We start from the raw sequence: 12,699 nt of genomic DNA, 5'->3' as shown, positions 1-12,699 counted from the left end.
GTGTGTAGTTTACTTTATAGCTTACTTAGCTCAGTTTTAGCAACGCCACAGTAACAAGAAAACAGTCCCATCACACCATTTGAAAAGTTAATCACGAACTGTAAGCCTCCAGTTGGTGTTGTCATTAGTTACGCTAAAGATATGTTTTGGTAAATAGTCAATGTTAGATGTTACTGACCAGTCTGAAGGAAACATTGTGCATGTTTTTTCTCTCCAAGAGCTGTCTCCAGCATTGGAAAGCCACACCAATATTTAGTCTAGTTTGAACAGTTGTCCTTGAGACTGTAACTTCTACGCTGTATCCTTTAAACACGGTTTATGCTGTATTTTCCAAATGCAAAAGGACAGTTTTGGTTTGGTTTATAAAGCATACTGAACCAAAAGCCATATACCCAACGGTTCAGTACAAATATGTGTATAGTTATACCCCTAATAGATACTCTTTGTTAACGGAGGATAGCAACTGATTTGCGCAACAGGTGACACATTTCTTTAATAATAATAATATATAACTTTTTATGTAACGGCTTTAAAAACAGAGTTTGCATTTTGCTTTCTTGACAAACAAGGCAAAGGCAAAAGCAAGAAAGGTTTTTTGCAGAGGCAGCATAACTATAAGAGTCAGACGATAATGCTGAACTAAGCCCAGAAAAAATTAGAATTTAACAAGAGAGAAACAATTACGAAACAAAAATAATAACAACAACCCATACCTATAAGAGTAAACACAAGCCATGGAATATTAGCAGTAAACACAGAAATAATAGTAGAAATAACAGAATGAAAAATGTTTGAGACAGAATAAAAGAATAAATTAAAATACAAACTAAAATAGATTAATTAAAATAGACAACATTGCATGAAAGCAATTCTGTAAAAATGGCTTTTATGAAGTGGTTTAAAAGAAGTCACTGATTCTGTGAGTCTTATCTTCTCAGGCAGGTCGTTCCAAAGTCGAGGGGTCCTGATGGCAAAGGCACAGCCATCTCTAGTTTTAAGCCTCGACTTTGGAACAGCCAGAGACCCCACCTGAGTCTGTGGCTGTGTACTAGCTCATAAGGAGTCAACATTTCTGTTATGTAACTTGGGGCCAGACCCAGACTAGCATTAAAAGTTTCAGCAAAAAAGAGGATGTAAATAGAAGCGAGAGTTACAGGGAACCAATCTAAATGCCAATGGTGACATAATTTTGTGTATCCTTTACATTGTGTAATCAACATTTACCTTACAATGATGAGTTAAAAGCATAAAACCTGTCTATTTCCACTTTAACCGACGCTTCTGTCTCTCCTCTGCCCCACTTGGCCAGCTGTGGGTGGGCATGCCAGCGTGGTATGTGGCTGCCTGCCGTGCCAACGTGAAGAGTGGAGCCATTATGTCAGCACTATCAGACACAGAGATCCAAAGGGAGATTGGGATCAGTAACCCATTACATCGTCTGAAACTTCGTCTGGCCATCCAGGAAATCATGTCTCTCACCAGCCCCTCTGCCCCGCCCACCTCCAGAACGGTACTCCTCTCTGTGTATTTCTGTCTGTGCTCTGTTGGGTTAGTGAGTACTGTACAGGACAGTGGCTTTGCCCAAACTCTTGCTAGCTCTCTGTCAACACATTCTTATCCTCTGTGGGAGCATGCCACTTTGATTGCATTGTATTTGAACTACTTATATACTTAACATGCACTAATGATGGGATCCCACTAAATCTCTTTGCTAACAATGTTAACAATAAATGATCAAACTTTTCTTGATCTTCTCTCCATCCTGCTTTCTCTGTCCTTTGTAACTCTTCCCTCTCCACACACTTCTCTCACTTGTGATTGGGTGGTGTCACATGATCAGACCACAGGAAACGTTTGGGTCACACATGAAGAAATGGAAAGTTTGGCAGCCACGCCTCCCACGGTTAGTCTACTCTGATTGGCTGGATACTGGTGGCTTCTTGCTTCTGTGGTGATCATTGAGTCTCGTTCCAAGTTGCCTTTAGGACAGCCAGATCTTACTCTTTGCATGCATGTGTCAATAATTGATACTTACTTTTTTTTTTTTTTTTTTTTTTAAACCAGTGCATTATTAGTCTGGTTGTAGTCTCATGAGGCAGCTTGAAACAATGTCTTATTCTTTCTGCTAAGTTTAAGTTTTCTTTTGTCCTTGTCGATATTAGTAGTCCTCTTGGCTCTTCCTTTAGCCCTTCCATGTGTTCTTCTACTTTAACATTAGCAGTGGTGTAACTAAAGTAGATTTATTGAAGTACTGTACTTAAAGGAACATTTCGCCAAAAATATGGCCATTTGTTAATCAGTTATGCCTTGATTCCACGGGCAGCCTGTAAATGATATTGCAACGCTGCTTTGCTCTGTCCTCCACGTGGCTCTATATCCCAAAAGGAGTGTCCTTAAGCGTTTCAGCAGTGGAGTGTCCGGCTCGCTGCTACTGTAAACTTGATTCCACAAAAACAACTGAAAATGCTGTAGTATGCATGCCAGGTCAGTAGCTGGTGGTGTAACTTTGTAATGACACACCATACAAGAACACCATGCACCTGCACATAAGGGAGTTCCTCTACAGAGTGGTGAGTATAAACAAACGAGAAGACGATGGCGAATCGCACGCAGGAGGACTGACGGCGCTAATAACCCCAGTCAGCAGCACAAACAGCTCAGCAGTCATTGTTGTTATTGTTGTCATCCTACTCGTGCATGGCTGTTTGTCGGAAATGTAATGTGCATACACAAAGTGCGGCCGTGACGACACCATTCTCAAAGGATCCACATATTGCAAGTTTAAAGGATGACAGAAGGTGTGGCATTTTCAAAAAATTACACTCTGGAACCCAATTTCAGAAGTTTTCAGGCCCCCCAAAACGCCATTGTCATGTAAACAAAAAGCCAAACCGCAACGAAAGCTTAATGTTTCATACAAAAACTGTTGCCTTGAAGCAGCCCCTTAAACATCTACACTAGGAAAATGTGGCATACACATTAATGCAGCAGACATTTTAATCCAAAAATATTCAGAATAAGTACTTTTACTTTTGATACTTAAAGTACATTTTGCTGATAATCCATGTATTTATATTAGTAAGGTGAATTCAGGCCTTTAACTTGTAGTGGAGTATTTTCAGGTGCAGTGTTGGTACTTTCATTTGAGTAGGACATAAATACTTTTTCCATCACTAATCATTAGTTGGTGTGTGTTGGTGTTGTATCGTTGCGTAGAAAAACAGTTGCTGCAGAGTTGTCTGCAGTTTCTATGTTGAATTGTGTGGTGTGGAGCCAGCCAAAACAAGAGGTCTAAAAGGGGTCTAAAACTGTAAAAAAACAAGAGAGAATGAGCATAAAGGGCTCCCTCTCATGGCCCCTTAATGTTCATTTTCTGTTCATTTCTAAATACAGCTGGCCCTTAAATAGTGCACTGTAGGGTTAGGCGATAGCACAGATGTTATATATGGTGAGAGTGTAGATTTGTCTGCTTTTAGAAATTGTAGCTTCCTGTTTACTGAGGTTGCTTCTGGCTTTCATGTCTCTCGTTATATTAAAACATTGTAGGCAGTGATGCAAATCAGTTAGCATGTCTGTCTTCCTACAATATTGGATTTTTATATAATTTTTAAATCATTCGGATAAAAAAAACTGATTTGTCATGCATGAAATTTGTGTGATTTGCCGTTCTGTTTTTTATCTATACTTTCTTCATTGAGTCCCCAAACATGTAGTGCATTTTTAATATAGAGATATTAAGAGAGAAAATTACATAATAATCATAGTTAATTATTTTGTCTTTGACGTCCAATCCTACAATGTATTGCTTGTTTCCCCTTTTATTTCCATGAATTTGTGTGGCTTGTTATTTTCCTTTGGATGATATTTTGCACATTGAGCTGTTCTAACCAGCACTGCTGCCTCACTAACCCCTTGCCTTTCTGTTCTTCTCACCATGCTCACTCTAACCATGCTAACACCAGGAGGATGACGAGGGTAGCTGGGCCCAGGTTTGCACACATTCCCCCAAAAAATCCACCTCTACTCACCTTCTGAGCTCCATTTTCTTTTAGTCAGCGTTCATTCAGTTTCGGTGTCTTACAGAGTCAGTGTCACAGTTCTTCCTCTGTATCCCTCACTTCTCACTGAGGGGGCGTTCACAACAAGCATGTGGGGAGTCATCCATTCAAGTTCTGCAGCCCTTAAGTTTGGTTCACGGCAGAAACATTTGACCTTGGATATCCACTAAATAGAAATGGGTTGGTGTTTGATAATAGTGAGAACGTAGTTTGGACCTACTGCAGAAACAACTGCAGAACATGAAGTATTATGCCTTTAAGGAAACAAAACTGTATGAGCTGGAGTGAAGATGATTTACAGGGAAGAAAGGTTAATGATGCAAAGAATACACCATTTGCATAAACAATCAACTCAAGTTTCTCCATTATGGCATAACTCCAATTGTATAATTAGATCAATTTTCCTCAACATCCACAAATTCCTGATTTTCAAGAATTGATGCAATCTTCTCCTGGTCGTCATCAGACTATTGTTTATTCAGGGAAAATTGAGTAAGTATTAAGCTCTTTTACAGCAATGGCCCGAATTCATATTCATTGGGCTAGAATTTATATAAAGTATATGCAATATGATGAAAAAGTCCATACAACAAATAATAAGCAAAAATGTCTGACAGGAATTATAAATGTCAATAAAAACAGTTAAAGAGGAAAAAGTGAAATAAAAGCACATCTGCTGTGGGTGAAAGATACATAACCACAACACTAGTGGCTGTCCACCTGAAGTGAAGAGATGAAGTCTCAGAAGGAAACCTTTTGTCACCTGTGGTTTCTGTGCAGGAAGTCAGGTTTCCTGTGCAAGACAAAGCTTTACAAGCGTAAACCAACAGCCATGCAGATTCCAGAAAAAGATGCATGCAGTGGAACTCTTTAATGTTAAATACACATGAAGTTAAATGTTAGGGACTGTTTGCCCCATATTACGCCATTGTATTATTTTTAGAATATTCATTTTTTGTGACTGATGTTGGTTGAAAAATAAACTCAATGAGTTTGTGTCATATTAAAGCAGGCCCCTAGGGTTAAATAATATTGCTCATCATTTTCTCAATTAATAAAATAATTGTTTTGTTAATAAAATGCCAGAAAATAGAAAAACATGCCTTGTGTAATTCCTCGAGGTGACATCATCCAAGGGTGTGTTTCATCCAGCTAACAGACCCCAAATCCAAAAGCATCAAATTCTCACGTTTAAGAAACATGCAGTTAGCAAAGGTGTGGCTGTTTTGCATGAAAAATGACTCAAATCATTATTTAATTATCATATCATTTGATTTTATTGCCAATTAATTTTCAGATGATTGACTGGCTAATCTTTGCAACTCTGCCCTCAATTATTCTTAATGAAGAAAAAAGATTTTTATTAATTCCATTAGATTTCAAAAACTTGTGGGATGTTTATGTACTTAAAAATGAATTTCAAACTATAATTTAATTAAAAAAATGGATTATCCCAGAATACTTTACGAGCACTGTAATATTTATATTGTATATAAGCAGTTGATGTTAGAACTGCCTTCATATAGACACCATTCAATAATGTTGAATAATGTGTGAGCCTTTTAAAATCATTAATCAATAGTCCCATTAGGGTTCACATTGAAGGCTGTCAGCTCGCAATTTTACTATCATGAAAGCACAACCCTGTATGATCATACAGAGAAATTAGTGAGAAAACATGACAGATGTGAAAAACGTGTTTGAATATTTGTCAGACTCCAGGAGTATTAATTAGTTTGATTTATCTGAATCTTTTCAACACACTCACAGGTTGTTGTTAATCCGTCTCTTCTCTGACCGTAGACGTTGGCGTACGGAGACATGAACCACGAGTGGATTGGTAACGAGTGGCTGCCCAGCTTGGGTTTGCCACAGTACCGCTCCTACTTCATGGAGTCCCTGGTGGACGCCCGCATGCTCGACCACCTCACCAAGAAGGACCTGAGGGGACAGCTCAAAATGGTGGATAGCTTCCACAGGTAAATCACAACAGTTGAGGATGAGTCAGGCAGTTCTTTGGAAAATAAATTTGAATTTGAAAATACACCTCCCTCCTACAGCTCACCACTCTCTATCCTAAGCCCCTCCCACCACGCAGGCAGGACATATGTTTATACTTCCTACAATAACCTGTACAAGTACTAGTCATTTATTTTAGTCATCCTGATGGTGCTTGTGATCCTGATACTGTTTTTTAGCGACCGTTCTGTGAGAACTGTCCTGTTTCCTTTGCAAACCTGTGGGCCTGTAAAGCCCTCTGAGATGACACTGTGATTCCAGGCTCTCGCTAACAACAGCTACATAAACATGAACCTAAATTAGCCACAGCTCTGAGCATTCGGCTACAGTTAGCAAGGCGAAATTATGAGCAACATTTTCTCTCTATTTCTGAAACATTTCGCTGATATGAGGCAGGTTTCCATTACAGATTTGCAGTATAACGCAACTGAATTTTTTTTTTTAGATGTCGATGAAACACAATTGTGAGATGACTGCATTTCCTTTGAATGATGTTATGCAGTTTTTTCTCTAGCGACAGCATTCCAGGAAGCATGGTGATGGATGTTCAAAACAGTACCAGCTTTATTTCTATTGCAGCCACTACACTGGCAGTCATTATTTATAATCCAAGGCCACGTGGGTGTGTTACGCGAGCTATAATGGAAAGGCGAGCCCCTTTTATGGGAGCGGCCACTTACGAGGGATTTCTGGGAGGTGACAGTCCACGATTTCACAGAGGAATTGTGGACTCAAAACTTCTCAAAAGCTCAACTTTTGAAGAGTTATGCGATGCAGTAACACCTTGTAGCTCCTGCTGCATCATGAGGGAGTCAGTTCTTTCAAATGGTAAATGGACTGCACTTTAATAGCGCTTTTCTAGTCTTTTGACAACTCAAAGTGCTTTCACTCTACATGTCACATCCACCCATTCACACTCACATTCACACACTTGTAGCCGAGGCTACTGCACAAGGTGCCACCTGCTACTCAGTATGTAATAGCACATTCTACAATTCTACAATTTCATTTAGCAGATGCTTTTATCCAAAGCGACGTACAACACAAGCACATAAGGAACAATTTGGGATTCAGTATCTTGCACAAGGATACTTTGACATGTTGCCTGGAGGAGCCGTTAATCGGATCGCTGACTTTCTGATTAGAGGACGACTCGCATAGCTTTAGTATCATATGACCTATAAAAGCAAAAATTACATTTTCTGTAGGATTCTCCACGACTGAATTAGGCTTTCACTGAAAGGACATATATGCGCATCTGCATTTGTAGAACAGCCGATGGGAACACCTTCTCTGTGTGACCTGTGATTAGCTGAAGTCTCCTGTTACAAGCTAGATTTTCTCAAAACATAGCCAGGAGGAGCCAAGAGGAGGAGCAGAAATCTCGTTTTCTCTCAGACCCCTTAAATCATAATATGCTCAAAGGTTATTATGGGATTTTTTCCCAGTGACGCCAAAACTAAACTGTGCCTCCCAGCTTTAAATGATAACACCGGCGTTGTATTATTCAATGCTATATAATGCAATATAGATGTGCCGAAGAGACCAGAATAAAGAATTAATTTCTCCAAGATAACAAGAAATGTCTGTGTATTCACAGCTTGATGTAGCTAATTCCTCTGAGCCATAAACAAGGCCATATTGCAGCATAGGGAAGAACCTGGTGGAGGATTCCACAAGCTAACGTTGCGCATTGACATTTTTCAAAACAATTGGCATAAAGTGCAGAGGGTAAGTAGATGAGGGGCAGGCAGAAGGACACCGTCACAGTTGTCGTGAGTTTCTTGGGTTACTTGCTCTGGCTGGAAACTTTCTTTGAATAAGATAAAAACTTTCTTTGTATTGGATTGTTTTGATAAAAAGATATCACAGTTATGCCTAAAAGGAATATGATGAGTAACCCTTTACTGGAAGGAGAGTTGTCCATCACATAATTTGTTTAAATTTAAAAAAAAAATGTATATTTGAAAATTTAAATATTTGATAATTAATACAATACTTCTAGTAGAGTTCTTGAAAATGAAAAAAAAAAAGAATTGCTTGAAAAGTACTGTAAAGTCCTTGAATTTCATTTGTTAATGTACCCTGAAACCCTGAAATAAACAACAGTGTCTTTGTATGTGTGCAACAGGAACAGCTTTCAGTGTGGAGTGATGTCTCTGAGGAGGCTCAACTATGACAGGAAGGAGCTGGAGAGGAGAAGGGAAGAGTCTCAGCTGGAGCTGAAAGGTAACAGACAGCTGATTCATGAGCTCAGCTGAAGTCCAGAGATAAAGTCATACATGCAAACACTTCACTTTACCTCTTTAAATCGCACTTTAAGACGGTGTTCTGTGTCTTTTGCAAAGCTTTGTCCGGCACTTTCGATTTTGTTTCTCCCCTCTGCTTTGACTGGCAGCTCGGCATATGCTATTTGTGCTGATCCTCTCGCAGTCTGCTGCACTCTGTCCGAGCCCCACACAACTTTTACTGATGTTGATGAGTGCATCTATATCGTAGGAAAGTCATGCTTCAGCAGAAGGGGCCATGGAGTTGAAAAAATATAGCAAAATATAGAAAAAGTAGCAAGAATTTCAGGAGCTACTTGCTACTCCATCTGCTTGCACCGCCATCGTCAAAGCAAGTGTGAGTGTGTGTGTGTGCGTGTGTTTGTGTGTGTGTGTGTGTGAGTGTGTGTGAGTGTGTGTGTGTGTGTATGTGTGTGTGTTTGTTTGTTTATTTATGAGAAGAGGGTGAGGGGCAACGTAACAAGAAGTGGACCAACAATTAGAAAGAAAATTAAAAAAAATAAATTAAAAAAATTACAAGTAAATTACCTTTATGTTTTTGAAAGGTAACAAACCCATTTTGTCAGATATCAGAGGTTTAAATGCTTATGAAAGGTGTCTGAAAGCAGCACAAGAAGAATGATATCAATCCAGATGTTAAAATGTTAACATGTTATAAATATGCATATATCCATTAGTAAATATCAATTCATAATGCTCATGCTGAATTTGTGTCTGTGTCACCTCAGAGGTGCTGGTGTGGAGTAATGAGCGTGTGATTAGCTGGGTTCAGTCCATCGGCCTCAAAGAGTACAGTGGCAACCTCTATGAGAGCGGAGTCCATGGAGCGCTGTTTGCCCTGGATGAAACCTTCGATCACAACACCCTGGCCCTGCTGCTGCAGATCCCCACGCAGAACACACAGGTACACACAGCCTCTCAGCTGGTCGCCAACTCACACACTTCACTGGCATTACTCAGCATCATACCTCAGGAACAGCAGGGGAGACATTTGGTCACATCCTGTGTTGGTAACACTAATTTTGGGTTTCCACCTTGAAACTGTGCTGATTGTAGAGATGTTGTGTGATGCTGGGGGGAAGATGTGTGTGAAGCATCCATTTTTTCACAGACATGGATGTTATCTGTAAGTGCAACTTGACCAGTGCACGGAGGCAAACAAATGCATGGCAGTGTTTCTAGTTTATAGCATTGTGTGAGGAACAAGAACAAAGTAAGGACATTCATATCCATGTACATAAAGACATGTACATGTATCCAGTGTTTCATTAACAGTCTGTGTTTTTCCTTCTCTTGTCTCCCTGTTTTAGGCCAGAGCAACTCTGGAGCGTGAATACAACAGTCTGCTTGCCATTGGCACAGACAGGAGAATGGAAGAGGTGACAAACAAAGACACACCACACACTTGCCAACAACATAAACTGAATGAGAAATGATGTATTATGTTTGAAACCAAGCTCTCTTTGACGCACCTCTCTTGATCTCTCCACCCTCCTCTTCCTTCATCACCTTTCATCCAGGATGACGATAAGAACTTCCGCCGAGCTCCCTCATGGAGAAAGAAGTTTCGGCCCAAAGACATGAGGGGGATGTCCTTGGGTGCATCTGACACCCTGCCCGCCAACTTCCGAGTGACTGGTGGCAGCGCAGCATCTCCCTCCACGCAGCCAAAGAGGAGCCCGATGGACGGTGAGCAGAAGTGTGAGCGTGTGTGCATGTGTGTGTGTTTGTGTGTAATGTGCTCCATCACTGCAGCTACTTAACTCAAGTAGAACTTGTGTGACGGGCCCTGAATCAGCCCAGATTCCTCATATACTCTTGATTCTTCCTGAATGGCTTTTCTGCTGTGCTGTTTGTTATCATGCTGTGACTAACGGCATGTCTCTGCATGTTATTTTGCCAACATGGAAACACAGGAAGTCAGTCTATACAGAGGCTGGACACTGCCACAGTCAGGACCTACTCTTGTTAACATACAACGGTAAGATAACACACATCAACTGTGAAATATAGAAACCAGTGTACACTCAAAGCATTTAGCAGGGATACTCAGCTTGCTTTGCTTCCACTTATGCAAAATGACAGGGGCATTTTAGGACGTTTCTAGGTTTTTAGGACATTTCATGGATTTTAGGATGTTTCTCATATTTTAGGACATTTCTAGGATTTTAGGACATTGAAAGGATTTTAGGATGTTTCTCCTGTTTTAGGACATTTTTAGGACTTCAGGACATAGGAATTGGATTAGGATTTGATTTAGGATTAGACTTTTCTTAGATTTTAGGATATTTCTAAGATTTTAAGACAGCTTGAGGATTTTAGGACATTAGGGGCTTAGCTAGGACCTCTAGCGGGGATGCGGGGGATCCTCCACTGGCACTTTTTTGATAAACAAGCAAACAAGCTTTACTTTGTTGCTTATTTTTTTATTGTGAATTGGAAGATGGGTGGGGGGGGGGGGTCACCCCATTGGGGGCCAGATTTGGTCTGCAGGCTGCAAGTTGAGTATCACTGGCATACAGTTTGGCTCTTATCTCACTGCAAAAGTGCTCCTCTCTCTTTTTTCCAGGCAGAAAGCAGCTGTCTTGTTCTGTACTCAGCTTCAATAACGCATGTTGTACGCCTCTCCTCTGTTTCCCTTCGTCACTCCCCCCACCCACCCACGGCTTCTGTCCTGCTTCTCCTCTCGTGTCCGTCCATCTCTCTCTTCCTCTTCTCAGTTTATCCTCATTATTTCTATAGGTAACCGCTGGTCAGAGGATGAGGGGGAATTCCCTGCATTCAAGACCAGGATGATGAACTGAAATGACTTGCAAGGACACTAAAAAGATGTTTTTGTTGTCATCACAGAGAAAGACCTTACTCACCAATCTCAGTATCCCTAGTGGAAACTTTTTAGATTTATCTACATTTGTTATTATATTTATGTAAACCAATGGGACATTTAATTGATTTTAGAATTACCATGTAATCCCTTTTGCCTCTCTCCCCTTAATCAACCCCCTTTCTAAAAACAGAAACATTTCTCCACTGTGCCCATATTAAGCTCAGCTCTCAGATGTATGTAACTGAATGTTTCAATGGTCTGGAGTTTGTATATTTCTACCAGCAGACATTTTATCTAATCTTTTTATAATCCTGATTCTATTGACCAGATGTATGTTTTTTTTTCCTCTCTTTGAATTTGAATTCTAATCATTGAAATTCTGCTTAAGTGACTTTGATATGTGATATAACTTAATTCATATCCTTTGCCCTTTTTAACTGTTGTAATTTTTGTAGCTTATCACCTGTGATTTTGTGTAAATACAGCTCTTAGGTCAATGGATGTGTGAATATCAGACAAATTGCTGGAATTGTTTCACAAACTGCTCTACACTGTGAGTCAACCATCGCCGTTCAAATAACTGCTGGCAAGCCAGGCGATGGTGACAACAGATACCATGTGAAACACACCGAATATTTTCCTTTTCTATTCTTTATTTTACATATCTGCAAAACCAAAATGAAACTCTTGAATTTAAGAATTAAAGCCATATAACAGTAGCGAAAAAGAAAAATAAGAGGGCTTTTTTCGGATGCAATGAAAACAGAATTCGAGGTGCTCTCCAGTTGACCTTGCATGTGGAAACTTCTCCACGTATCCCCACCCTACCACACCCAGCTCGTCCCTTTAACAAAAGCCAACCTCCCTCACCTCTGGAGGAACACACACACACTCGCTTGTACCGGAGAACTTGAAATGTACGGATGAGTCAAACGTGTGGCAACTCCTTCGATGGACCAACTTCACTGAGGCCTCAGTCGATCCCCGCTGTGACTAGATAACCCTCAAGGCGGTGTGATCCACCCACAAATCTTTTTTTTTAAATAACACTTTGTATGAAGATTTCATATCAAGCCTTATTGTTTCTTAACTCCTCTCTGTCAGCTGTTATTTATTCTTACTCAGCCACATTGTGTTTTGTCAGTTCAGAGCTGAGGCCCCAGTTTGCTCCTGTGAATGTAGCAAAGCTCCTCATGTCCATGTCTGTCCTGTCTGCGCTCCCAACACAGGTTCCACCATGAGTTTTTATAGCAAATGAGAAGGAACCGAAGAGTTTTCTTTTACCCTACGTGTAGCTCAAGCTTCAAGTAGAAAAACTTATTTTCTCTGTGTGATGTAGTCATTTATGCACAATGCAAATCATGTTGCTGTTTTATTCCTGCTCTTCCCATTGAATCTTCTCATCTTGTAACAATGATGTACAGTCTGAGTACTTATAAACTATTTTTATCACAATATTATTTATTGCTTACTTTCAATAAAATACTGAAACTTATTTTCCACTGCA

General features: G+C 40.1%; 1 protein-coding gene across 16 annotated transcripts in view; it reads left to right on the top strand.

The window, feature by feature from the left end:
* ppfia1 (PTPRF interacting protein alpha 1) overlaps positions 1 to 12,699 on the top strand; it is a 65,850-nt gene extending 53,151 nt beyond the window's left edge. For 5 of the 16 annotated variants that reach the window (XM_042484958.1, XM_042484905.1, XM_042484942.1 and 2 more), the window contains 9 exons: positions 1,310 to 1,510; positions 1,841 to 1,903; positions 3,963 to 3,989; positions 5,862 to 6,037; positions 8,209 to 8,306; positions 9,094 to 9,269; positions 9,676 to 9,744; positions 9,886 to 10,054; positions 11,108 to 12,699. In XM_042484958.1, the coding sequence (XP_042340892.1) occupies positions 1,310 to 1,510; positions 1,841 to 1,903; positions 3,963 to 3,989; positions 5,862 to 6,037; positions 8,209 to 8,306; positions 9,094 to 9,269; positions 9,676 to 9,744; positions 9,886 to 10,054; positions 11,108 to 11,169 (1,041 nt within the window). In that variant the 3' untranslated portion in view covers positions 11,170 to 12,699. The other 11 variants (XM_042485020.1, XM_042484968.1, XM_042484916.1 and 8 more) reach the window with 6 other exon arrangements.

Source organism: Plectropomus leopardus, chromosome 1 (genome assembly GCF_008729295.1).
Source record: "Plectropomus leopardus isolate mb chromosome 1, YSFRI_Pleo_2.0, whole genome shotgun sequence".
Classification (NCBI taxonomy): domain Eukaryota; kingdom Metazoa; phylum Chordata; class Actinopteri; order Perciformes; family Serranidae; genus Plectropomus; species Plectropomus leopardus.
This window is presented reverse-complemented; position numbering and strand designations above follow the sequence as displayed.